The sequence below is a fragment of the Sander vitreus genome, chromosome 1, assembly GCF_031162955.1.
Source record: "Sander vitreus isolate 19-12246 chromosome 1, sanVit1, whole genome shotgun sequence".
NCBI lineage: Eukaryota > Metazoa > Chordata > Actinopteri > Perciformes > Percidae > Sander > Sander vitreus.
This window is the reverse complement of record NC_135855.1, coordinates 15,008,985-15,036,281: the sequence shown is the minus strand read 5'-3', so window position 1 is coordinate 15,036,281 and position 27,297 is coordinate 15,008,985. Positions and strand designations below refer to the sequence as shown.

The following is a 27,297-nucleotide window of genomic DNA, read 5'->3' as shown; positions in this document are numbered from 1 at the left end:
TGTGATCATCGTCATCTTATGTAAACATATTGCACAACCAAAATGACCACTAACACAACTACAGAAAGACACAGGCTGGAATGTACTTTTTAATAGCTTCTATTCGTATGAATAATCATTTTCCTAATAGCTTTCCTATACTAAAATTCTTTCTCTACCAACATTACTGCCAAATAGCAAATACAGTGATTGTTCCTTTCGGCCCAGATAACAGCTGAACTGTTGATTGACTAGAGACATAGTGGATGTGCAGTCCTGGACTTTATAGAGCAGACACCCGCTTTTGTTCCCCTGGCCAACAAACACACGCTAATTAAAATGCCGCCAGCCACATGTCATTGTCTAACCCTCAGCCCCCTCCTCTCCTCTCTTTGTTCCCGTTTCTCTTTTCTAAACACCCATTTATTTCTTTTTTTCATCCCATCTTTCATTCCTCCATCTCGCCCTCCCTCCGTCATCTCTGGCCTGTCTACAGGGGACTCGGTGTACTTCCCTGAGGAGAGGGCTGACCACATCAGAGCCTCGCTCCTCTGGACACAGTTAGGCGCTCAGCTGTCTCATCATCCTGACTGAGCTTTGCTGGGTTAACAACAGACGGGGAACTAAAGCAGAGACATATTGAGCTAGAATGAGCTGCAGTGTCGTCTATGGGACAAAAGGGTCCAATATGTCGTTTTGCTCTCTGTGCTTTTTTCTCTCTCTCTCTCCATGTGTCCTCCCTGAACAAAGGCCTTGACGGCTGGACTCAATTTCCTTCCCACTGAAACGTCCCAAGGCAAGAGCTAGAGAGGACTAGGTCACCTGTGTGTTCATGTGTCTGTGGGGCTGCATACAAATACATGTGTGTGTTGAATACCTTCACAGACTCTAGTATCTGTGTTGAGGGCATAGCCTCTTGGACATTCACACTGGAAGCTGCCAAAGGTGTTGATGCACTGTCCTCCCTGGCACAAGCCTGGCAGCTCCTGGCATTCATTGATGTCTGCCAGAGAGAGAGAAAGGAAACACTCAGTGGGTGGGTGTGCGTTATCTGTGTAAGTGTCTGTAATTGTGCACAGGAGCAACCTGACAAACATGCTAGCATGTTGCTGTCTGACCTTCCAAGATGACAGTGATGGGGTTTGGTCTGAAGCCTTCTCCTCCAGGACACAGTGTCTTGTACTCAGCTGTAACACAGCACCAAATCACAATAAAGAGAAACAATGACACAACACACAAACCACAATCAAGGTTGTTTTATTTCAGGATTTGACTGATGGTGAAACATTGAGCTAAGACACATGTCCAAATGGTCAGTGTGCCTTAAAAAGATGTTTCTGGTATCGAACTTGTTTCCTGTCACTCTCTGTTGTGCTTTTTATGATCAGCCATCTCAGATCTCAGAGTTATCCACAGAGCCCAGTGGGCCGGACATGACTGCAGCTAGCAAAAAGAAAATGGTTTTGGTCTCGTCATAGAAGCAAGCCTTTCCTCAAGCAAGGATGAGTCATTCCCTGTAATGTTTTGAACCATCTGTTGGTAATTTCAAGTCAGTTGCACAACGCTGTGTCATCCTTACCAGCATCAAAAATTACAGCAAACACACACACTCATTGTATGACACGAGCAGGCAGAATGTAGCCTGTATGTTGGCAGAGTAGCTAACTCACACTTTATCGGTCCTAATTTATATTTTGGTGCATTTACATATTGGTGCTTTAGTTATGATTTTTTATGTTAATGCTAGTTGAAATAGTAAGAGAAACCCTTAAAGGTGGAGAAAAATTGTTGATATTTGAACTAGGGGTGCACCGATCCGATATTAAGATCGGATATCGGTCCCGATATTGACAAAATAGCTGGATCGGGGATCAGAAAAATTAACGGATCCAGTTTTGTACGTTTTTTTTTCCCTTTGTCGCACGTGTGTCACATGCTGGAAGAGTTAAGTGTACAAATAAATAAGAATTCAATACATTACATCTATGTTATTTTGTCTTAGTTAGGAAAGTAATGTTTAGTTAGGAAAGTCTGGTGCCTTTAGTCTCTTCCACATGGTGGAAGGGAGATATAAGGTGGAAGGTATACAGTGTATTATTAATTCAACAACGGTATCGGATCAGTATCAGGTATCGACAGATACACAAAGCCCAGGTATTGGTATCGGGACTGAAAAAGTTGGATCGGTGCATCCCTAATTTGAACTCAACACCCAAACAAATACACCCCTCTCGTCAGTGCTCCTTCAGAACATTAGCATGTGCCAGATTTACCATTCCTCTCGCTCCCACTGCCGTTCTCTTTATTTATCCCTGTCCTGTGCACAAGCATGAACAGAATAGTGTTGTGTGGCTGTGTCTGAGCCACTTTGTTTCTAAACTACAGAGCCAGGGCTGTGTATGAACACTGGATTTGTATTCAGTGCGCACACAGAATGGACAGCTTGGACCACAAGGAGATATTCGCTGGATTTGACAAAAAGTGTATTGGATTAGAATCACAGATTCCAAAACCAGGACAGATGCCAATTAACTGATTGATTGATTGACTGATTGATTTACTCTGCCCCATGGTACAAACGGCTAATAGAAGGATTTGACAGGGTTATTAATCAAAGCCAGTGACACCTAAATTACTTGCCAGATAGTGACTTATTAAAACAACATTTACAGCCACATTTTAAAGCAAAAATTCCCTGCCACCTCAACTTTTAGACAGTCCAAAGACTTTGACTCTACCTTCAAATCTTTACTTATACTGTGATGGAGGACAGTGTTGTGAGTAAGAGATTGAAACTTTAAGACAACTCAGCTACATAAACTGAAAAACATTACACAAGTAGCAGCAATTTTGTCATTCATTAAACATTTGTATTGGTTCTACATCCTTATTATCTGCAACTGACTCTTTCGGAAATAACAACTAAATAGTTAATTTATAGGCCCATGTATCAGGAGTTCTGTGGTTAAGTTGGATTGGTGAAAACAACTTCATAAATGTTGCTCCATCTCCATCCACTTGGCTAACTTGAGGTTTTTATTACTTCCGCTAAGGAGGTCATGTTTTCGGTTCGGTTTGTCTGTTGGTTAGTTGGTTTGTCGCACATGCAGGATTATGGAAAAAACTACTGGCCGATTTTCATGAAACTTTATGGAAGGGTGTAGCACTGGCCAAAGAAGGACCCATAACATTTTGAGGCAGATCTGACTCACGGGGCAGACACACACATTTTTTCACTTTCGTTAACATTGCGAGATAGGGCAAATGTGTTGCGTTCATGGTGGCGGTATAATCGGAAAAATTAGTTCCCGATTGGGAAAATTCACACTGCATTAACATTGTGAGATAGGGCATGCCTCTAGATAAGTCTGCACTCTCTGAGTGCCCTTCTTGTTAAAGTTAAAGTAATGATAATATTAAAATGCAACTTCTCCCAACTCCGAACTTCTCATGCCTCATCACTTAACACTAAGCAAATCCGATGCACAGCTGCAAAAAGTTGACCAGATACTATGATGAGCTAACTATACGTATTAACACCTTCAATGCATAGCACTACATTTACTATGTGTGTTGACTTAGGTGGGCCATATATTGTATTTAGAATATCCCTTAGCTATAGAACTTGCTGCCAGGATGTGTGATATGTCACCTATGTATATCTCTGGCTAGTGCTCACAAACCTTACAATTGAAGTGAAACATAAAAATATACATGCATATTGCATGCAAAGTCTAAAATGTGTTCGATCGACTCACTTGAGTTGACAAAAGGGCATGATTCACAAGGATTTCCCCAGCCCTGGCCCTTGGAGCAGCAGCATGATGCCTTGGAAACACCAACTCCGATCTCATTGGAGCAGTCCAAACTCTCTGATGCATCTCCTCGAGAACGAACATCGAGGAAGCAGCTTCCAGAGCGAGTGTCTGTACACACACACACACAGGTTTTAAGGTATAGAGGTGTCTTGCCTTTGCTTCCGAATTAGTTCTATGATTAGCTAAGATCAAACACCAAGAGTGTGTGTAGTGAGAACTTGTTGAGTCTCACCTACACAGCCCACTCGAGTGGGGTTGAGTTCAAAGTCTGCAGGGCAGTTACAGTGGTAGCTTCCAGGGATGTTAACACACACTCCATTAATACAGATGGTTGGGTCTGCACATTCATTGATATCTGAGAAAGAAAGACAAAGTAACAATCTATAAAGGTTCTTCACAATTCCACAAAAATGTTTTTTCTTTCCATTTTTTGTCAATAAGTCATTATTTGACACAACAGCAAGGAAGGAGCAGGGACTTTCCCCTCTGTATCTCAGGGGAGATGAGAGCTGTTCACTGCTGTTGCTCCATTTCTTTTACACTATTTCAAATCTCCTCAGCTCATTGGTGCATAAACAGAGCATCACTGGGGCAGGCAGCTGGACTGGTGTGTTGACTAGTCTTACCTGTGCAGTTGCCTCCACTCCTGTCCAGTTCATAACCAATGTTACATTCACATCTAAAAAGTCCTGGGATGTTCTGGCAGCGTCCATTGACACAGATGTCAGCAAAGGTACATTCGTCTATGTCTGTAAAAGAGACAGAGAGAGAGAATGATAAAGAAAAGAGAGAGAGAGAGAGAGATAGAGAGAGAGAGAGAGAGAGAGAGAGAGAGGCCCAGCTGTGAGGGATTAGTGGATCATGGGATCATGGTGGAAAATTGGCAGCCAGCAATAGGAAGTGAAGGCCGCTCACCTCTGTTAAAGAATGACAGTTCTGGGGCAAAAAAATGCCCAGACATATCCAGACAGATACACACATACACAATCAGAGCAGCAGCCAAGGTTATGAAATTGTGCTCTTCCACATCATTAGACTCTGCACAAGTCATTACTGTCCAGCCCTGCCTGAGTTGAGGCAGGGAGGACTGGACAGGATGTTTGACACATCAGCACAATGAGGTCAGTCTGCTCATTCAATTGAATCCAGCAATGTCTTATCACAGGAGGCATGAATCACATTTGTCTGCTACCAGTCATAAATGTGCTCATATGTCGACTCTACAGTAGCTTAGTTAGGGATTCAAGCAAGATCCCTCCTCAGTTATTTAACTTTACATGCAATCATCAATTGATATTTTAGTATACTTAATGTAAATGCTACATCCCAAATAAAATATCCATAAAAAGGTCTACTCTCTATGGGATACCTAAACAAGGTAAACCTGGATGGCATGTAAGCATATCATCAAGGTTATGAATCCAGACATATGTCTGAAAGGTGCATGTAGCTTTGTCTCAAACAACAACTTGAAAAGAAATAAAAGACAGTTTCTAGACCATTGTACACATATCATTTCAGCCAGTAGGATGTCAGTAGTTAGCCTAAGATTCAGACTATATGGCCTTTTGTTACCACTCCATATGTCCATAGGTCTGTACAGAGTCTATACAGTCTTTATTAACAACTTATATTTGCACTTTAGGCGAGCAATCTCCTCTTGGACATGGGCTTCTATGGTGACTTTGACCAACTACTAAACACCAACATCAAATCAACAACCAATTTTGGGAACAAGACTAGATCTATTGTTGTCAGTCTCACAACTAAATGTTCTCACAACTAAATCCACTTAGATGCTGCGCATATGTCCAAAATACGATCTCGTGAGTTCCATTTGAAAGCAGCATCTGTTTGGATCGGTTGTTTCTCCAAACAGGAAAACAAAAACAACCATTCTCTGGAGTAACACCAGACCTTTTTTAATCACTGGGGGCACTAATTCAGAGGTCTGGAACCAAGATAACCAGGAATAGCAGTGTTGTATTGTCTTACCCTCGCAGGCCTTGCCCTCAGGAGTGGGGATGAAGCCCATGTCACATTCACAGCGGAAGCCTCCTGGCAGGTTCAGACAGTGGCCACTCTCACACAGGTTGCTGTTCTCTGCACACTCATCGTGGTCTGTAGTGGTGATCACACACACACACACACACACACACACACACACACACACACACACACACACACACACACACACACACACACACACACACACACATAGTCCGTAAACACACAATTAATTTGTGTATCTTCTAAAAAGCAAACAATGTGGTGTTGTATGTGTGACCTGAGCAGTAGAATCCATCTCCAGAGAATCCATCCTTGCATGCACAGCGATATGAGCCCATGGTGTTGAGACAGTCAGCGTTGTTGCTGCACATGTGTGTACCATTGGAGCACTCGTCAAGGTCTGAAACACAACAAAGTCCACTTACATGTATGCACGGGAAAACTACGTCATCCAAATGTTGTGGAAAGGATAAGGCTGGTGCTATTTCATATTTTTTTCTATCGTTAATAAAACCCTCTTTTTTTCCTTTCTTCTTTACCATGTCTGTGGCACTAAGCAACAAGCTCATATATATATAGTTTAATTCTCAAAAAAGGCTAAATAATTTCCTGAAACAGCTGGGCATTGTAGTTTTTAACAGACATTACTACAGACTGGGGTAAATAGTGCATTTGTTGGGAGCTGTACCAAGACACTGTATGTGGTACTATACATTTTAATGCAGCGCAAAGGAATACTGTACGCTACTGTATACTAGACTTTGGCTACACAGGCAATACTTGTTAACATCACCTCATTGTTGGTTTTGGTAATTTCCAACTTTATGCAACACTTTTTTGACATGCCTGAGAGAAACATTTTATTCTTTTGTGTAAATGTTGAATCACTGACATTTCTTTATCAACAAGTTTTTCTCACCTCAGCTTTCTTGGATATTGACAAAATGTTATAAGAAATGTCAGAAATGTCTGTTCCTTCTATTAGATTATATATACTATATTTCAATAGACCCAATGAATGGCAGCATTTACCTGTGCATTTGAGGCCATCAGCCTTACCTGTGCATTTGAGGCCATTGCCAATCCATCCTGGAGCACAGTTGCATTTGAAACCGCCAGCTGTGTTGGTGCAGGTAGCATGTCTGTCACAGTTATGGGCTCCGATCTCACATTCATTGACATCTGACAAAGGAACAAACAAGAAGCTATGTAAAGAGAAATAGACACTGCTGTGATGGTCTGATAATTCCGGTCTGCATTCTCATTTCAGTGGGGTTCTTGGCATTGTGGAGTGAGTTGATGCTTGGTTTGAATCTCATAAAGACAGCAGCAGGAGACGACAGGACTAAGTCTTTCTGGGTCACTGTCTTCATCCATGTATTTCAGAGCAGAAGGCACTGAGACATTCTCATGATCACCGATACTAATAGCCTTCCTGCAGAGGTTTAATGAGCAGACCCAGTCTCTGGATTGTGTGTCCAGAGAGCTATAAAAACAGGCCAAGAAGGAGAACGATATCCTAATGCTAAGGCTTTGTTCTGTCTGCCTCTCTGAACTAGTATTTCTGAGGTTATTTTAGGCAAAGATTTCTCTCTTCACCCACAGACCCACAGACACTGTGCCTCTCATATGAGGCTTTTGTAACAGCACTCTTTTAATACTCATGTTTGGTTTTCTCACCACCCTAGATGTCAAGTTTGGAAATTTAATCTTACCCAAATATAATTTCTATAAAAATGTGATGTGGTAATGTGCCAACTCTACAAAAATAAACATTCCTTCACGGCAAAACCATTATAATGATATCTAAACTCTGCCAATGGATGAAATATTGAGGTACTTAGTAGATAATGTGGTTATAAAAATACCTCTCTAACCTATTGTATGTGGCCCTGGATTCTAATAGATGAACAACAACAATTAATGGGAACAATTCAATTGCCTATTATTAAAATCTGCCCTGCCCATAAAACGGTTTACATCCTGCAGGGTGTAACCAATAAGGATCTCAGCTGGCGGTGAAAAGATACTGTGAATGTGGCTCTGCAGCTTTTGTTCCTCAGGCAGTTCTGACATGATCCACTACAGTGCATGGCACAATGGAAAAAGCTTGTATGGTGCAACGACAATGAGGACTGCTAATATGAGCCAAAACAACCCTGTGAAACACTGACCAACACAATACCTGGCCCTGAGCCTAACGAGTGTTACAGCTTTGATACAGGGATTATGCAAGTGTGTGTGTGCGCATGCGTGTGTGTCCCTCACTGTACATCAAGGGAAGCCATGCTATGAACTCAATCAAGATGTTAGGACTTATCAGCCAATGAGACACACTTCTCTCTGTGTGTATGTCTTTGTGAGGGTAGTAATTCAAAACACTGTCAATTAGAGATTAGTGCTGCTGGGTTTACAGTCTTCCTGAGGAGAGGGTACAGTATATTTATACTACATATGATGACAAGGTTAATATAAGGGCTCGGAGCAAACAAATCTCCCTGGATTACAGACGGAATAAAGATAATTTCCCCCAAGCCTTTGATGACAGAGAGAGCACAACAAACAGAACACACGTTCTCATGTGGAAATGTAAAATGCAAACAGGGGTTGTTGCATGCGAGTAGCGTGACAGCGGTCACACCTGGTGTCAAAGAAGAGGCTTGATTTAACTAGGGCTAATGTTTGACAGATGAAGGTCAAAAAAGGATTAAAAAGGGATAGCAAAGAATTAAACATCTGGCTACCTGGCTGTCTAGCTATCTCCTAGTTTGTATGCCTGCCTGATTGACTGTCTGTTTATCTGTTTGCCTTTCTGTTTATCTGTCTGCCTGTTTGTCTGTCTCACTAGATGTCTAAATGCCTGCTAGTATGTCTGCCTTCCTGGCAATTTGGCCATGAAGGTTACATAGTTACATAGTACAAAAGAAAAAGAAAAAAGGAAAGGAGAAAATCTAAATACCTGTCGATCTAACCCATATTAAAGGAGACATATCGTGCTCATTTTCAGGTTCATACTTGTATTTTGCTTACACATGTTTACATGCTTTAATGTTCAAAAACATTCTTTTTCTCATACTGTCTGCCTAAATATACCTGTATTCATCCTCTGTCTGGTAAATATTTAAATGTAGTGGAACAGTAGCACAAGTAAAAATCTGCCATTAAGTCAGTAACTGACTCAGTAATGTCAGTTACAAAACAACATCTATCTTAAGTTTGCTAACACAAGCCAGCAAAAGGTACTGGTCATATTAGACCAAGCAGACTATGTGGCCCTAAGTGTCAATAACAGGATAATGGTAAATATTACAATGTAGTGTAACAATAGCATTAGTAGATATGAGTCATTAACTTACCAAGCTGACCCAGTACAGTTAACACAGCGCTAACTTTAGATTCTAAAGTTGTCTAACATTAGCTAACATTAGCCACCATAAGCTACTGGTCATACCAGACCAAGTAAGACAGGACAAGTAAAACCCCTGTGTTTTGAGTTGACCCAAGGTGTGTTTTTATTGCTTTTTAATTTAACTTTTCATTTTTTGAAGGGAGATTGTGGTATTTCTTGTTTATAAAGTTACATAGTCTTGATTTAATGGCTCAAATTGTTTGACAGTGTTATCACTTAGCTAATAGATGATAAAGTCAACACGCTTAAGCCTTTCACCCTGAACCTCTCTTTAAAGCTAAGACTCGTAAACTCCCCCAGTACATCCCCACCCAGTCCCAACTTTCCAATACACACGCAAAGGCACAAAAGTGCTCAAGTGTACATAGAAATAATCACACCCTGCCCACTGAGTCCTCAGTGTTGTTGAATAAAAAGAGAAATAACTCTTGTGGGAGCTTCATCAACAGCTGGATCAGATCTGGGCTCGAAAGCACCACTTACTCATTAACACTCACACACGCAAGAAGATTTAGTCCACACATACCAACGTGGTCACATAAGGCATTTCGACAATGACAACCGATTTCTTATGCATTTTTCGTCTAAATATATTGGAAGGAGATCCAATCCAAAAAGAGTAGCAGGTTTTGTTCAGTTTTCTATAACAAGACATCCTTGCCTGAGAGGAATTAGTGTCTTGATTCTTTGTTATTCTGGGGCTGAAATTCCAAACCTGTGAATCAGAACAGGTTGCTTTACTGCAACCCCAGCTTTCTCAAAACAAGGAAAATAATGTATGGACATTTTAATGGGATCAGAATGAGCAAGAGTGTGAGTGAGTGAGTGAGTGAGTGAGTGAGTGAGTGAGTGAGTGAGTGAGTGAGTGAGTGAGTGAGTGAGTGAGTGAGTGAGTGAGTGAGTGAGTGAGTGAGTTTGGGGACACCGGGACAAGGCCAGATAAGATCACTAACCAAACTCTCAAGTGGTCATATAAATCAGACTTAACTTTGACTAGACAAGGAGTGAGTCTAAACTAGCAAAAGGGCTCTACTGGCCGAATGGACTTCGTATTTATGTGTTCTGGAGTCCTTTCAGGTGATTACGTGCCACAGAACTCTTCCAACCATCACGTAATGTTTAACTGATCTTAATGAAAGCGCAACAAAGGAATAAACAAAAGTGCAATGTGATGCATACATCTGACAAGAAGATAGTGATCTCACTTCTCCTGCTGTTGTTGCTGCTAGTGTGAGCGTGTGTTAACGTATGCGTGTTTGGGAGCGTGGCTCTCGTCAGGTCAGACAGGAGCTCTTGAATGAGGGTGAGTAATGTTAGAGCTGCTTCTGGTTAGCCAGACATTCTCCTTGCATCCTCTCATTTCTCACCTCTCTCTTCGACTTGCTTTCACTCCTGTAGTTCACACACGCACGCGCACGCACACACACACACACACACACACACAGACACACACGCACACATACCTCCTCCACCACTTAATCAGCCCTCTACTGACTCACCATCTTTTCACTCCCATCCACATTCTACCACTGACAGGATGTTTTGTTGTGGGTAGGAATGCTCGATGTGTGTGTTTGTTTTGCTCACCTGTGCAGCCTGTGGTTCCCTTGCGGACAGAGTATCCCAGGTCACAGTGACAAATGAAGGACCCCTTTGTGTTCTCACAGTTCCCACTCAGACAGATGTTTGGATTCAGCTCACACTCATCCACATCTTGACAGGGAGATACAATAAGAGTGGAACAGAGAAAGAGAAAGAATGTTAATTTGCTAAACACAACTACAATAAAGGAAAAGTTCATGACGATGAATAAAACTGAATTAGTTTTTGTTGGTTCGGCCTGCCAAACAGGTCTTGATGAGCTGTGATATACTGTATGTACATGAGTCACAAAATAATTACATCATGAACTATATTAAGGCTTTAAAATGTATTTACTTTTCATAAATACAGCAATAAGAGTGTGTGTTTGTGCAGACCTATTTAAAAGTCCTTACATCATTGATGGCAGGTTTTTGTTTTTTCTCTCAGTGGAACCAGACGTCTAAATGTCACGCATTCCTCCCTGCTCAACCAAACTAACACAATGTTCACTGTCTTGTAAATCAACAACAACATTACACTCTCACACACAGACTCATAGATCTGAGTCATTAAGTCTTATTCTCATGACTCATATCTTGGATAACCTTTAAGATGATCATTACATTGTTTCAGTAAATCTCTGAGTAACCCCTGGATTTAATAAGCACAGAAGCTAAACCTTCTGCAGTGTTTTATTTTGGGCATAGAATGTGCATCCTTTACCCAGGCAGGTCTTCATATCTTCAGATGACATGAAACCGTCAAAGCACAGACACTGGTACGTCCCTGGGGTGTTGGTACACTGGCCTCCATCACAGATGTCTGGGCTCTCTTCACACTCATCAATATCTGAAGATTGAAGAAAGAGAGGCAAATCAAAAATGAAATGGGAGCAGACAAAGTAATCCAGACTTGAATGTTGAAGTATTTTTTTAACTCTACAGTTTCTTAAAAGAACACAATGCTACTTCAGGGGCATATTTTTCTTTCCTAAACAGATCAGAACACAGGACAATACAAGTATATTTACTTTGTCACTCATATGTCAGGAAGGTCAATTCAGGACACAGCTTGTGCAATAAAGTGGACATCATGCTGGGCAATGGTAAAGTAATTTCCAGCTCTTCTTTTGCACAAACTATGCTGAAATAACCTTTGTACTGCCTTGATCTCTGTCTGTATATATCTATATGGAAATTAAAGGAATACGAGTCACAGGAGTAAGTCTATGAACAACACAGGAAACCTACTGTCATGGTAAAAAAAGAAATTCCCTCTTTTTCTCTGCCAACCAACGTATACTTTCTTTGAACATGTGCCAGTGAAATCACAGCAGTGGTTCTCCATAAACTAGGTTTCCTGATTTTCTGCTTTGTACCTGCTCTTAAATCAGGTCTCTCTAAACACAACCTTTAAATTACTTCTGTACTACCACGTGCAATCTTTAGAAAATGTTCTGACAAGTAAAACCTATCATTGAAAGTTTTCTTTAGTTACCACATCTTGAAAAATGCGGCAAAAGTACATTTAAAATGTAAGAACTGCCAACTGTATAACTCAGAATAACAGACACAGGATAAGAGATGAACTATGACAGACACAAAGCTTTTTACCAGTGCAGCTTCTCAGATCAGGCATCAGGGCATATCCAAGGTGGCAGCTGCACTCATAGCTACCCTCTGAGTTGGTGCAGAAAGTCTGACAGCCACCATTCTCAATGGTGCACTCATCAATGTCTGAGAGGCAGAAAAACAAAGACACATACCGCTGACATTTAATCTTCAGATTGCCACAATGAAAACAAAAGGAACATCTCTGAGAGGAAATAGTCAGTAATATCTTTAATACACACCAACACACTCCAGTCTGTTCTCTGTAGATTTGTATCCCGTGTCGCAGGAACACTGGTAGCGGCCGATCATATTGACACATTGGCCGTTCCTGCACAGCCTGTCACTCAAGTCACATTCATTGATATCTGTGAGGGAAAAAAGCAATTATCAATTTATTACACATAATTTATATTTTTAAAAATCAATAAAGATAACCTACATGTTTAAAAGGTACCAGCAGCATGTTTTCATGATGGTTTAAATCCTTAAACATGAAATGAAAACATTAATCACTTGCCCTTCAAAGTGCCATTGAGCAAACACCTATGGGTGTCACTACCAATTATTTTCATTATCAATTCATCTGATGGTTATCTGTTGATTATTTTCTCAATTAAATTGATTAATCATTTGGTCCATAATATGAAAAAAACTGCCCATCACAAATTCACAAAACTCAAAGTGACATGTTCAAATTCCTTGTTTTGTCTAACCAACGGTCCAAAACTCAATGATATTCAGTTTAATACTACAGAAGACTAGAAAAAACAGCAACTGTTCACATTGAGAAATTGGAACCTGTCATTTTTAGCATTTTCTTTATGATTAATTGATTATCAGAAGTTACCTTTTAAGTTTCTGTCGATTGACAAATTCTTAATTGTTTCAGCTTTAAACCCACACTTATTTGCAACATTAGAGCTCTTACAGTGCAGACCACTACAGTAATTAGTGAATAAGTAAAAATTGTGACGGATGTTTAATGATGGATTCAGGAATCTGACATCATTAAGCTCACTATATCACACCTATCTGTACGACATTTGATATAAAACCAACGTTTATTATCATTATCATCATTTTAGCACTTCAACTTGTTACTTCACCAGAGATAATGAAGTAAGGGATGAGGTGAGCAGTTTTCAGTAATGCTTTCATTGTTTTTATTACTTTGGGTGGTAATAAAGAAAATAAATGAGCTTGAAGGGCAGTAGTTGAGCATTAGGTCATGGATTAAAACCTTCACACACTGCATTAGGTCATCAGAATGACACCCAGTAAATAATGCATAATCAGCTAAACGCTGTCACCTGAACATGGGAGTTATGAAACTATAGAAAGCGCTGGAAAAATCAGGCGCTTCTCTTGTTCTTGTAAAAAGAGTTTGCTGTCGCTACTTCTCCAGTCAACTAGGTGCTCAAGGAACCAAAATGTGGAAAAAAAACATTAACTGACTCACTGGAAGAGTCTGCTTGTTATTAAGCCAACATTTCTCCATTGGGGCTTTTTACATTAAAGGTAAAAAGAAAACTGCTTATATATATATATATATATATATATATATATATATATATATATATATATATATATATACATATATATCCAACAAGATGGCTGATTTTGTCAATTATCCAATGAGAGCCAGACACATAAAAGGCCGGCCTCTAAAGGAAGAAAGTTTCAGAATAAAAGTACAAAACTAAATGTTACATTAACAGTAAAAGCTGTACCAACATACATGATGATAGAATATAGGACCTTTAACAGCACAAAAAAAATAAAAGCTCTCTTTTGCTACTAAACTATAGAAACTCTTTAATACTGTGGGATTTTCTCTCATCTTCACCATGTTGAGATCCAAAGACCTTTCTTAGTGCACACATCAACATACATGTGGACACACCCACACACAACACACACACACACACACACACACACACACACACACACACACACACACACACACACACACAAACTGGTCTAGAGTTCATATCAGCCCATCGAGAATATATACCCCACACATACACAGACCTGACACACTCCCACCCCACACAGAGCCCCAGTGAGGCCACACACATGGAGGCAGAAACAGAGGGCAGATGGAGGGGAATGATCCAAAGCTCACTTGCCATTCGAACTGCCTGCTCTGTGACATAATTTTGACTAACTGATCTTCTTATCATCCTTTTTGTCTTTCCTTCATCCCTCAGGAAAATAGAATAGAAGCTGCATTCTGCCACACAGATTTCTCAAAGAAAGGAGAAAAGCAAGAAGGTGAAAAAAAGTTCGGAGAGGCAGAGTTTGCTCGAATCTCCTTTCTGATGACCTCACCACTCACCTAGACAGGCCGACCCATCGGGCGCGATCTCGTGTCCCTCGGGGCACACACACTGGAAGCTGCCCTCTGTGTTTACACAATCACCTCCACGGCACAGCAGAGGGTTCCTCTCACACTCATCGATGTCTGTGGAAGAACACACACAGTACACACACAGACACAAGTAGAGATATTAAGTGTTAGAGTTCAGTCTCTGCAAATATTAGTTTTGCCTGTCATCAATTTCCAATGAAGCCCACCGGATTGATAAATACATTTTTATTCAACTTTGACCTGCAAAATAGTGAGCGTCCAATTTAAAAGAGATTGTGGGACTGACATTCAGGAAGTACTTGTTGTTTATATCCTTGTTTGGTGCATAAAACTGCATGGTGAAAGAATACAAGCAGCTAGCAGCTTCATGGCTGGCAGTGATGTTAAGAACAAAGGTTGACAAACAAAAATTGTTGAATAATTTTTTACTTGTCAGTTATTTTTTTAATCTGCTAGCCCAGTCACTACCAACAGTTTATGACTGTGACCCTGCCCATATTATTTCCAGTCCCTAATCTTTTGTTTTTTTTTTGCCACAGGGGACGAGTAGATTTTGTCGCGCCAATTTTGGTCTAATGGCAGCTTTGGGCCAACAAAAGTACTGAGACTCTCCATTTTGTGTGTATGATTTCTCCCAAGTGTTTAATCAAACAACGTCAAAGACAGACCAGAACAGAAATAGAGCATAAAGTATTTTCACAGATGGCAGAACATTAGGCCTTGTAGCTGCATATAAAAATCATTTTGCTGGGCAGCTGAGTGTGTTCCTCACATGCAGTTCAAGTATGTAATAAAGAACAATTATCTTTAAGACTTTATGGAGCAGTTTTGTGAAGCGATTGGGCTGCACAGACTAGACCCCTTTCAACACCCCACAGGGGTTTGAATAAAGTCAGTTTAATTCTTCTTCTCTCTCTCTCTCTCTCTCTCTCTCTCTCTCTCTCTCTCTCACACACACACACACACACACACACACACACACACACACACACACACACACACACATACATACAGTATATATATACAAATGCACACAGCCTGCAAATTTCAGATTACATCAGCCGCCTAAACAGTGAGTCTGGCATGTTAGCCTCAGTGCCTCATCCAGAGCTTATGGCACAAGAGTGAGTGTGGAGCAGATGGCTGGGTTGTGATTAGGACTGGGGTTGTGTGGCAGGTCTTCCCTATACTTGAAGCCCTTTATAGGTTGGCAACTCGCTCTGTTCTTGGATGCTGCCACTTCAACAGGGTGTGTGAAAGAGTTGTTACGGAGATCAAGTTTCTCACTCATGTCCTCACAGACTAAAATATTTCATTTGAAAGAGTGCTGTCTCCGCATGTAACTGTACCAAACCATCTCAAGCTGAAGAGGTGATTTAATGTGTTTTTAGTGTCTGCAAGTGTTGGTGTGTGAGAATTCGTCACTCACCCATGCAGTTTTTCATCATCATGAAGCCACTCTCATAACCTTCGAAGCACTCGCATTCAAAATCTCCGGCTGTGTTAATACACCTGCCCTGTCCACACAGGTCCGGAGAGATGTGGCACTCGTCGATGTCTACAGGACAGGAATGCAACAAAACTTAGCAAGGTAGACATTCTCTTTAAAACAGCACCAACATTTATGCATGCAGAGAAAACCATTAAGAAAGCGCCCTGTATTTATTATGAATATAAAGAGATACAAATTAAAGAAACATGATAAAAACATTAGCTTTTTGTAGAGAGAACTCAGTAACAAGGTGATTTAACACAAGAGTGAGGCACTGATAAGATCCGTAGCAAAAAGCAAAGAAGCTATAGTACAACATGTAAATATAAGGCAAACAACGCAGAAAAGCACAGAAAATGTTACTACATGAAAGAAAGGCTATAAAATAAGATTAAGAGGTAAAGTTGAGGATGATTTAGGCAGTGAGATCTTCAAGCAGATTCCTCCTAAATCTAAAGATAAAGGTCTGATCCCTTTTAAATGTAATCCACATTTTGAAAGACTTAACACAAAGGCTTTGGGCTGGGATCTCACTTGTATGGGGTAAATGGTCCCAGATATCATTTACTTACTAAGAACCTATAAATTATTTCAGAATAAAGCCATGGCACTGGCATTTAAACCTAAAATGATGTTGTGCACATTTCAACAAAGGCAGTAATGTAGCTAACCAGACTACAGGGACCAGCCCCAACAAGTCCAAAGCAGCCAGACTCCCATTAGATTGAATGAGCTGAATGCAGGCAATGGCTTTACACCACTTTACTGTAATTAGTGTTGGCAGAGGGATTCAGAAAGGGGGACTGATGAAGAATGGCTAGACTTGTAAAGAAGATACAATGGTGCTGAAATGTTAAGCATACATTCCAGCCAAAAAAATAGCAGCTACATGCATATCAGCTCTGAGATTACTGCCAACATGTGAACATGAGTGTTGTCATTTAAGTAAACACTGTGATGAACAGTTGATGAACTGTTATGTGTAGTACTCACCAGTAAGCAACTAATGATTATATTAATTATCAATTCAGCGTAGTATTTTTCAATTAATCAATTTGTTGGTTAGTCTATAAAATGTGGGAAAATAGTAAATTATGCCCTTCACAATGTTTTAGAGTCATAGGTGGCGAAATTGCCCAAAACTCAAAGATACTAAATGTACAATGATAAAAAAAAAAAACTCACATTTGAGAAGCTGGAACCAGCAGATGTTTGACATTTTTGATAAATTACTTAAAAGATTAATCAATTATCAAATTTCTGTTGATGAATTTCTTTGTAGACTAAATGAACTAAATTAGTGGGTGAATTGCTTCAGTACTACTCACCAGTGCAATTCCTCTCATCAGAGTCCAGAGCATAGCCGTTATCACAGCGACAACGGAAGCTGCCGATGGTGTTTCTACACCTTCCATTTGAGCACAGGGTGTTTATCATCCTGCATTCATTTATATCTAAGATATGAAACAGAGGGATAAAGACAGATGAGAGACCATTTATAAAACAACACATACAGCCTATGCAGTCTATGACCATGTACAGTACCTTTGAGGAAAGGTCTGCCGTTGATGAAGTCACCCCTATGCGAGAAGCCTGGGCCACGAGGACAGAGCTGGGCATATTCTGGAGTGCCCTTCTCCGGACATTCGTCACATTCAGGGCCCCAGGCTACACCCACTGAGCAGCAGCAGGCATCCACACGCTGCTTCCCTGAGATGGGAGCCCCACAGCGCTCATCCTCATGGGTGAGGTAACACTGCTCCATACGCAGGTCTGAAAGTCACACGTATATTACATGCATTTGATATAAGAATATCAAGTGGTATCAATTATACATTTAACACTGCACGTTCAGACAGTAAGGTGACTTACCACTACACGTGGAAACACATATACATAGTACCCACCAATGCACGTCCTGCCGCTGACATCAACAGTCATTCCTGGAGGGCACTGGCAGAAAAAGGAGCCCGGTGTGTTGATGCACTTGCCATTGATACACACTCCGGGAAACACTTGACACTCATCCACATCTGACAGTCAACAGAGAATATAGAGCAACATCAACAACTGGTCCAGTGTTTCACTTGAATGAACTGCAAGTGAATTTCTGGGTCTACATGGCATCAAAGCAGACCTTACCTTCACAGACATTTCCTTTGATTCTAGCAAAGCCTTTACTGCAGATTGGATCTGAAAAAGGAGGGCACACAATACAATGTCAGTCAATGCAGTTATATGGTTTACGGAAAAATGCAAAATGATGCATATTGATCATCTCACCTTTTTCACATTTTGCACATGGGCTGTTCCAGGCTTCTCCCAATGTGGCACAGCAGTGGGACTTCAGCGTAGCCCCATTGATGTTGACCTCACAACGATTATTTACTATCTTCAGCCAGCAGGTGCTCTTAGTAGTCTCTGTTTTAATGAAACAATACCTTTTAGTTACTCTACATTCAGTTCTATGGAATTAAATAGCATGTGTGCCAACATGCACTGGTTTGGAACTTACACATTATACATGGACATATGTCAATATATGTTATTTGATGCCAAAATTCTGTATTGAATTAGTAAATCTTACATTTAATTTATCATCATAGCTGTTCTAAAATAAAAGACAGTGCTGACTGGCGTATTAGTGGTCAACTTGTGCGGGACAGAGAAACCAGTTTCTCCAGACATCACTAGGCGCTCATTTCACTCAAGTGTTCTAGTTTTTGGTTATATGTCATGGGAACAGTGCCGGCACAGCATTTGACCCAGATCTTCTCACATTGTTGAATGTAGTTATTCACTGAGCTGCTGCAATTTAAATTAAACTTGAGGCTAGACAGCTTTTTTGTATTAATAAAAAGTGGGGGAAAATGCATCTTCTTTTTAAAGCATTTTTTTTTTTAAATACTTGATACTTTTGAATAACAGTAGGTTTGAATAAATCAAGTGTGGGTTTCTTTCATATATTTTTTTATTATTTTTATGTTGAATAAAAAACCTTTTTGTCAATTAAAGTACTGTTTCTGTAATGAAATTCAAACAACACAATGCTCACTTACCTATACAATCAAGCCCAGTGCTATCCAGCGAACTGCCGATGGAACACAAACACACAAAGGACCCTTGGCTGTTCCTACAGTCTCCATTAACACAGGGGCTAGACTGACACTCATCCACATCTGTGGGAGACAAAAACAAACAACAGATTAGTTTTTTCTCCCGTTGGTCATTTCTTATCAATCTAAAAAATAGGAGTCATAGTACATGCTTTGATGAAGTGACATTGTACTGTACAACAGAATCAATCTGAGTGAATGAACGAGTCTCTGACCCTCGCAGACGTCTGTCTCAGGATCAAACAGATATCCTTTGGGACACTGACAGGTGAAACTGCCTGGTGTGTTTCTGCACAGACCGTTTTCACACAGGAGCCTGTTCATCAGACACTCATCAATATCTGAGGAGAAACACATACAGAGAGAGACATGATGACGTTCCTTACACTGGCTGTATACATATATACTTTGAATATATCGTTTATAAAGAGGACAAGGCCAATAAAGAGCAGTTAACCTACCGACACAGTTTTTGCCCGTCAGGTCTATCTCAAAGCCTTCGTTGCAGGTGCATTTGTATGTCCTCATCATATTCTCACACACCCCATTCTGGCAGATGTCAGGGACGAGGGCGCACTCGTTAATATCTGCGAAGGCAAAGAATAACCTGTTAACCGTCACAGTAGGAAAAAACCCTAAGTAATAACTGCATTTCATTTCTGCAAGCTCTCTGTTTTAATATCAATGAAACACACACAATGAGCTTGCGTTTGTTACCTCTTGCATCGCCGCTTATGCCAAGGCCACTGGGACACAGAGCCTGGAACTCAGCTGCAACATCACACACAGACAGCACAGTTTGGTTGATAAAAAGCAGAAGTAAGAGCTTTTGAGAAAATATCACATTTGCCAAAATCCAAGAAATCTCAAAGCAGAACATTTAATACCATGTCATTATCAATTTCCACACTTTCTCATTTAGCCTAGATGCATTTCCTTAATGTGGTACAGCTCTGGTGTCTTTGAAGTGCCCATATTATGAAAAAAAACACTTTTTCTGGGATTTGGGGTGTTATTTTGTGTCTCTGGTGCTTCCACAAGCATACAAACTTGGGAAAAAAAAACATCCATGCTGTTTTGAGTGAGATACGGGTTTCTGAATGTATCCTGCCTTCAGTCTCCGGGTGAGCTGTTCAAAATCTGCAGGGCCGTCTACGTCATCGGCCGAAACATTTGAATTCTCTGAGTCTCAGCTTCTGCAGGAGACTCCCCTCCTTCTTCAGGATCCGATTCTGGTTCGAACATGTATGGTTGAACTACTGCCACCATATCCGTAACTTTCACACGTAGTTCTATCTAGTCACATTAGTCTACACTCTCCCCCGTTACTAATGTCTGGGCCCAAGCACTGACTAAGTGAGTATCTACTGCGCATGTGCGACTCCCAACAAAGATGGAATAGAAGTGCGATGCCTCACTCTGTAGCTAAAACAGAGAGCTCAACACACAGGGTGAAAAGAGGAGCTGCAGCAATGTGCAGTACAACAAAAATATGGTGTTTTTTGAAAATTAAACCATGTAAACCTATTCTGGTACAACCGCTAAATACAATTATGAAACTGAAAAAGAGCATACTATGAGCACTTTGATATATGACATTTAATTGGCAGGACTAATGAGAAGTGACTGGATGGTGGTGTGTGTGTGTGTGTGTGTGTGTGTGTGTGTGTGTGTGTGTGTGTGTGTGTGCGTGTGTGCGTGCGTGCGTGCGTGCGTGCGTGCGTGCGTGTGTGTGTGCGTGTGTGGAGGCTGTTAATGTGCTTAGCTGTGACTTCATCACCGCTATTCTGTCATTTATGAAATGCAACCTGGTATGTCAAAGAAAACGAAGCATTTAATCTGCTCATCCTGACTTTGACCATGGATGTATTAGACTTTGACAGGTGTGTTTTCAATTAAACACAAGCTGTGTGTGTCTGTGTGTCAGGCGGAAGGAGGTGGTTTCATATTTGTAAAGGGTGGAGTGATTTGAATATCCGTACCAGAGCTTTGTGGTGGGCAGGGTCGGCAGGGCTCTCCGTAGGCGAACTCTGTGCTGGCACAGCAGCACTCCGACTTGGTCACAGCTCCAAATAAAGGCCTAACACACTGCCCTCGCTTGTAGCCGCCATAACATGAACTGCGCATATGTGTATCTGTTTCGGACAATACAAAACAAGAGTGTGTAAGAAACAGAAATGAGGCAAAAGATCTGGAAAGAGGCTAGAGACAGAGCGAAGGAGAGAGAAAGGGAGGTGAGCGTCCATAGCTCCAGTAAGCAACAACACTGGCAAAACAAACGGTTGTTCTCGCTTCATAATATCCAGGGATTTGCGGCATTCTCCTGCGCTGATATCATCCTGACGAAAAACGTACCCAGACCGAACAAGATTTCAACATTTTCCACACAATGCACAAAGAAATGTCATTTGGGAGTATATAGCAATGCTGAAAATAAAGTCATAAACAGATCTGCTCTCCGAGTGCCAGTCCAGGGGATTGGAGCACAAAGGAGGCAGGACAACATTTAACATGCTTATTAATGATAGCGAGCATGTGTTTGCAACAGGTTAACAGGCTGAGCTGTTAGTGAAGTGTATTACCACGTGATTATTCTCTGCTTTGTCACATGTGCTTGTAATCACTGGACTGGAAAATATTTGTGTTGTGGTTATTCTGGTTAAAATGTGTAGAAAGTTGTACAAGTATGCTCACTCTGGGCTTTCTGTTGCTTAGAAAAGTGGGAACAACATTTTAACAAAAGCTCAATCCAATCACCAATGCGAGAATTCACTAAAAACATAAGCATATGTGCTGGTAGGAAATCACTGGAAGTACCAATTACTTCACAAAGTAATCAATGAACTTCTTCAACAGACACATTGTAAAAAAACTGAAAATGTTCATTTTCATCTTCTCTATGCAGCAATAAAGAACTTTCAGTGTTAGCCAAACTAAAAGAGGGGAACACATGCCGGACACAAAAAGAGGGTGTTTGTGTTGAGATGATTGTTTGTCATGGTATCCAAAATGAACACATGAACCATTTCTGGAAACAAAACATTTACTCACCAACACAGACCCGTCCATCCAGGCCCACTGCCATCCCAGCCATACACTCACAGCGGAAGGATCCCTCTGTGTTGACGCAGTGGCCGTTCATACACATGCCTGGAGTCTCACACTCATCAATGTCTAGAAACATAAACAGCAAAATAATTTCTTCACAAACTTTTTTTTTTACAAAATGAATAGGAGAGACTCCAGCAGGAAATAAACCAATTTCCTGCTTAAGCAGTAGTTATTAAAGTCCTAAGGTGCTTGATTCATTACAACAAATGCAGCCAAAACTGCTGCACAGTCTCGGTTTTAGGACCTCAACTAAGAAAACATTCTTTTCCTTCCCCTTGATCCCATCAGCATATTACAATAATTATCATAATGAGTGTAAACAATGATATGGCATGCACGTGTGTGTGTGTGTTTATGTGTATGTGTGTGTGTGTGTGTGTGTGTGTGTGTGTGTGTGTGTGTGTGTGTGTATGCTCTGTCTGGGTGTGTTGGGGAACAGACAGACTGTAGATAGAAATGATGAGGCCCCAGGGCCCCTTTAGACTACACATTTCATTAATGACTGCATACATCAGCACACTTCACCCACACCCTACTCTCCTACTTATTTATTTTGCTATGACTTAACCAGGTCAGTGTCTCTGAGATCAAACGTCTGTATCTTAAGCCACGTGGAGCAAAATGGCTGCAAAAGACTGTTCTTTACGGGGCATTTGTTGTATTCATGGTAGCTACAGTCAGGTCCATAAATATTGGGACATCGACACAATTCTAATCTTTTTGGCTCTATACACCACCACAATGGAGTTGAAATGAAACGAACAAGATGTGCTTTAACTGCAGACTTTCAGCTTTAATTTGAGGGTATTTACATCCAAATCAGGTGAACGGTGTAGGAATTACAACAGTTTGTATATGTGCCTCCCACTTTTTAAGGGACCAAAACTAATGGGACAATTGGCTGCTCAGCTGTTCCATGGCCAGGTGTGTGTTATTCCCTCATTATCCCATTTACAAGGAGCAGATAAAAGGTCCAGAGTTCATTTCAAGTGTGCTATTTGCATTTGGAATCTGTTGCTGTCAACTCTCAATATGAGATCCAAAGAGCTGTCACTATCAGTGAAGCAAGCCATCATTAGGCTGAAAAATCTAAACAAACCCATCAGAGAGATAGCAAAAATTACACATTAGGTGTGGCCAAATCAACTGTTTGGAACATTCTTAAAAAGAAAGAACGCACCGGTGAGCTCAGCAACACCAAAAGACCCGGAAGACCACGGAAAACAACTGTGGTGGATGACCGAAGAATACTTTCCCTGGTGAAGAAAAAACCCTTCACAACAGTTGGCCAGATCAAGAACACTCTCCAGGAGGTAGGTGTATGTGTGTCAAAATCAACAATCAAGAGAAGACTTCACCAGAGTGAATACAGAGGGTTCACTACAAGATGTAAACCATTGGTGAGCCTTAAAAACAGGAAGGCCAGATTAGAGTTTGCCAAACAACATACATACAAAAGCCTTCACATTTCTGGAACAACATCCTATGGACAGATGAGACAAATATCAACTTGTACCAGAGTGATGGGAAGAGAAGAGTATGGAGAAGGAAAGGAACTGCTCATGATCCAAAGCATACCACCTCATCAGTGAAGTATGGTGGTGGTAGTGTCATGGCGTGGGCATGTATGGCTGCCAATGGAACTGGTTCTCTTGTATTTATTGATGATGTGACTGCTGACAAAAGCAGCAGGATGAATTCTGAAGTGTTTCGGGCAATATTATCTGCTCATATTCAGCCAAATGCTTCAGAACTCATTGGACGGCGCTTCACAGTGCAGATGGACAATGACCCGAAGCATACTGCGAAAGCAACCAAAGAGTTTTTTAAGGGAAAGAAGTGGAATGTTATGCAATGGCCAAGTCAATCACCTGACCTGAATCCGATTGAGCATGCATTTCACTTGCTGAAGACAAAACTGAAGGGAAAATGCCCCAAGAACAAGCAGGAACTGAAGACAGTTGCAGTAGAGGCCTGGCAGAGCATCACCAGGGATGAAACCCAGCGTCTGGTGATGTCTATGCCTTCCAGACTTCAGGCTGTAATTGAATGCAAAGGATTTGCAACCAAGTATTAAAAAGTGAAAGTTTGATTTATGATTGTTAATCTGTCCCATTACTTTTGGTCCCTTAAAAAGTGGGAGGCACATATACAAACTGTTGTAATTCCTACACCATTGACCTGATTTGGATGTAAATACCCTCAAATTAAAGCTGAAAGTCTGCAGTTAAAGCACATCTTGTTCGTTTCATTTCAACTCCATTGTGGTGGTGTATAGAGCCAAAAAGATCAGAATTGTGTCGATGTCCCAATATTTATGGACCTGACTGTATTTTAAACATTACATTGATTTAAAATGGTGGAACAATTGTGACTCACAAGTTTGCGTCTCCTAAATAAAGTCAAAAGAACAATTGACTCAAAGTATCTTCTGGTGATGTAGCCATTACATTAAAATGTAGAGATGTGATTGTATAGTATGTGGGCTTTCTGACAAACGCACCTACACACATGCGTCCACTGGAGTCAAGCAGGAAACCATTTTTACAGATGCATTTGAAGCTGCCATCGTCATTGATACACAGTCCATTGAGGCACATGTTCCTGATCAGACACTCGTCCTGGTCTGTGGATCAATAGAAACAAATCCATAGCTTGATATCAGTGCATTTAGGAAATATATACAGTGGTGGTTAAAGGTACCAACATGGTTTAGTCTGTTAACAACAAATTTCATACACTCCATTTTAGTTGACTTCATTCTGTCTTGACAATCAGATTGTAATAGAATGTGTATGCTTTAATCAAAGTTATACTGTTGCTGTTAAACAATGCATTGGAAAGCAGAGACTATATTGAAAACCCTCTTAGGTACATCCAAGGACACACACACTCATTGGAGAACTGATCACTGCCAAATCATTACACTGGTGAGCTATGTATGCTGTCAGAAAATCAAGTCCACAGAAAAAATACTAAGCAAACATAGAGATCGGGACATTTTGGACACATTTTTTGCTTTTGAGCAGCCAACTCTTGAATTTTGCATCTTGGAGCATTCTTGAACAGAACCACAGGCAGAATTTTCAATACACTATATGCCTAAAACGAAATTCCTTTGTGACAATAATATAATTGGACAAGAGATTTGACTAGTGTTTATAGCTGTTGCTGTGAAAAGCATAGCAAGATTTGCAAGACTTTTTAACAAACTAAAATGGATGGAAACAAATGAATGCCTGCAAGGTAAAAAGTAAATATTAATCATATGGTGTACTGTGGAAAAAGGTCGGTAGTAAATATTTTGTAGTTAATCGGCAAAAACACATAAAACCACCAGCACGATCATTTAAAATGCTGTATATTACGGCACATACCTCCAACAGGCTTTGGTATTTAATCACCACCTTCAACAGATCCATGGTCCATTAAAGATAAACATTACACATACTGTGGTTATTACAAAAAACTACCCTTTAAAAATGTCTCAACTCCATAAATGCAGATGTCACAACTTGACAGACCTTGACAGTTTTTGCCATCTGCTGAAATCTCAAATCCAGCGTTGCAGACACAATGGAAGCTGCCCACAGTGTTCACACAGCGGCCGTTGTTGCAGATACGACCGTTGGCCACACACTCATCCATATCTGGCAGAAACAAACAGATAGCACAGTAAACACTTACATCCTCTTAAGTGTGTGCGCACAGTTGTGTGTCCGTGTGTGTATGTGTAACCTCTGCACTCTGTCCTGGTTGCAGTAGTCTGGAATCCAACAGGACACTGACAGATGTAAGACCCAGGGGTGTTCACACATTCTCCGTGTGCACACGGGCTCCTCTCACATTCATCTTCATCTGAAGAACAAAAATAAAGCTCATAAACCTTCTTCGCTTAATGTACTTCCAGTTTAATGCTTGATAAACTTGTTCCTCACTCTGTCAGGAACTCACCAAAGCACTCTCCTCTTCCATTCAACTTAAAGCCCATGTTGCACTCACAGCGATACCCAATGCTCGGCATGGGGATACACCTGCCATTCAGGCAGAGGTTGCGGAAGGCCTGGCACATGTTGGTGATGTTCTGGGTGAGGATAACACCGGGACCTAACAGAAACATTCACACAAATAAAATGCTATAATGAAAACTCCACAGTTTCTTTTATTTTTGCTGTTCCTTTTTTTGTCATCTTAATTTGTAAGACATTTGGTCAACAGCAAACGTACATACAGTATGACCAAACAAAGTAGTAAAGGAAACTTAACGTCTCAACTGTGTGCAAAAGTAAAATGCATTTCATAAGCATGTTGTCTTGCATTGCCAGACCTAGAGTATCTACACATCATTCATTTGCACTGTACTAAGGTCTAGCAGGACTACCATTCTCATTATGGCAAAAAAGCTCTGAGTTGTTTGAATTTCTCAAGAGAAGCCTAAACTCTGCCAAGCTTCCTTGCAAAATAAGGAGAACATGTTATTGCGGAAGATTTTGATTCTGATTTTGATTTGAATTAAACTCTTGACATGGTGTGGTGTGCAAACATGCCAGAATATTTTCTTTCAGATAGGACATTTTCTGCACATTTATTTTTGATATTTTCACAGCAATACCCAGATGAAACAAGCAGCCTTGTGTCACAATTAGAAGCTAATACTGCGATTCCAGACTACTCGGAACTGGAAAGATTCTATAAATCTATCTACCTTGACTTTATGAAGAAGCAGTTGTCTGACGTCACACAACAATGGCAGCACCCATTAAAGGGCACATTGTAAATAGTAACCAATCAACT

The 27,297-nt window shown here is 40.7% G+C and overlaps 1 protein-coding gene across 3 annotated transcripts in view; it reads right to left on the bottom strand.

Moving 5' to 3' along the window:
• fbn1 (fibrillin 1) overlaps nucleotides 1–27,297 on the bottom strand; it is a 71,176-nt gene that overhangs the window by 22,434 nt on the left and 21,445 nt on the right. For all 3 annotated transcript variants that reach the window (XM_078279598.1, XM_078279516.1, XM_078279681.1), the window contains 29 exons: nucleotides 26,458–26,610; nucleotides 26,242–26,361; nucleotides 26,028–26,153; nucleotides 25,007–25,129; nucleotides 22,444–22,566; nucleotides 21,375–21,527; nucleotides 20,110–20,163; nucleotides 19,854–19,979; nucleotides 19,608–19,733; nucleotides 19,336–19,455; nucleotides 18,560–18,697; nucleotides 18,419–18,469; nucleotides 18,184–18,309; nucleotides 17,822–18,049; nucleotides 17,605–17,730; nucleotides 16,214–16,342; nucleotides 14,752–14,877; nucleotides 12,653–12,778; nucleotides 12,414–12,536; nucleotides 11,524–11,649; nucleotides 10,804–10,929; nucleotides 6,867–6,989; nucleotides 6,085–6,207; nucleotides 5,793–5,918; nucleotides 4,424–4,546; nucleotides 4,030–4,152; nucleotides 3,738–3,905; nucleotides 1,098–1,166; nucleotides 857–982 (listed from right to left, as the gene is read on the bottom strand). In XM_078279598.1, the coding sequence (XP_078135724.1) occupies nucleotides 857–982; nucleotides 1,098–1,166; nucleotides 3,738–3,905; nucleotides 4,030–4,152; nucleotides 4,424–4,546; nucleotides 5,793–5,918; nucleotides 6,085–6,207; nucleotides 6,867–6,989; nucleotides 10,804–10,929; nucleotides 11,524–11,649; nucleotides 12,414–12,536; nucleotides 12,653–12,778; nucleotides 14,752–14,877; nucleotides 16,214–16,342; nucleotides 17,605–17,730; nucleotides 17,822–18,049; nucleotides 18,184–18,309; nucleotides 18,419–18,469; nucleotides 18,560–18,697; nucleotides 19,336–19,455; nucleotides 19,608–19,733; nucleotides 19,854–19,979; nucleotides 20,110–20,163; nucleotides 21,375–21,527; nucleotides 22,444–22,566; nucleotides 25,007–25,129; nucleotides 26,028–26,153; nucleotides 26,242–26,361; nucleotides 26,458–26,610 (3,630 nt within the window). The remainder of the gene's footprint in view (nucleotides 1–856; nucleotides 983–1,097; nucleotides 1,167–3,737; nucleotides 3,906–4,029; nucleotides 4,153–4,423; nucleotides 4,547–5,792; nucleotides 5,919–6,084; nucleotides 6,208–6,866; nucleotides 6,990–10,803; nucleotides 10,930–11,523; nucleotides 11,650–12,413; nucleotides 12,537–12,652; nucleotides 12,779–14,751; nucleotides 14,878–16,213; nucleotides 16,343–17,604; nucleotides 17,731–17,821; nucleotides 18,050–18,183; nucleotides 18,310–18,418; nucleotides 18,470–18,559; nucleotides 18,698–19,335; nucleotides 19,456–19,607; nucleotides 19,734–19,853; nucleotides 19,980–20,109; nucleotides 20,164–21,374; nucleotides 21,528–22,443; nucleotides 22,567–25,006; nucleotides 25,130–26,027; nucleotides 26,154–26,241; nucleotides 26,362–26,457; nucleotides 26,611–27,297) is intronic.